The 330-nt window shown below is 65.2% G+C and overlaps 1 protein-coding gene across 1 annotated transcript in view; it reads left to right on the top strand.

Moving 5' to 3' along the window:
* SIL1 (SIL1 nucleotide exchange factor) overlaps nt 1-323 on the top strand; it is a gene marked incomplete at both ends in the record, with an annotated part of 41,955 nt that extends 41,632 nt beyond the window's left edge. Inside the window, one exon of the mRNA XM_010152672.1 lies at nt 236-323. Within this exon, the coding sequence (XP_010150974.1) occupies nt 236-323 (88 nt within the window). The remainder of the gene's footprint in view (nt 1-235) is intronic.
* Nucleotides 324-330: the final 7 nt, after the last annotated feature.

The raw sequence follows: 330 nt of genomic DNA on the forward strand, positions 1-330 counted from the left end.
CAGCGGGTGTGGGGACGGCCTGGGTTGGAATCCGGGTGGATGTCATCCAAGCTCAAGCAGCCTCGCAGCACCGGGGAGTGTTGGGACTGGGCGGAAAGGGGGCTCTTGGAGATGCTCCTCGGCACGGAGGGGTTTGATGCATCTGCTATCCCGCCCCAGTGGGTGGGAGCCTTTCTCCCGTCCCTTGGGAAGGGAGGCGGCTGTGGGCAGGTGCTGACGGACCTCTCCCCCCCAGGCTCTCTTCGCCCTGGCTTCCATGCTGAGACACTTCCCCTACGCCCAGCAGCAGTTCCTCAAGCTGGGTGGCCTCCAGGTCCTCAGGAGCCTCTT

This window comes from Eurypyga helias, unplaced genomic scaffold, assembly GCF_000690775.1.
Source record: "Eurypyga helias isolate BGI_N326 unplaced genomic scaffold, ASM69077v1 scaffold7535, whole genome shotgun sequence".
NCBI classification, from domain to species: Eukaryota; Metazoa; Chordata; class Aves; order Eurypygiformes; family Eurypygidae; genus Eurypyga; species Eurypyga helias.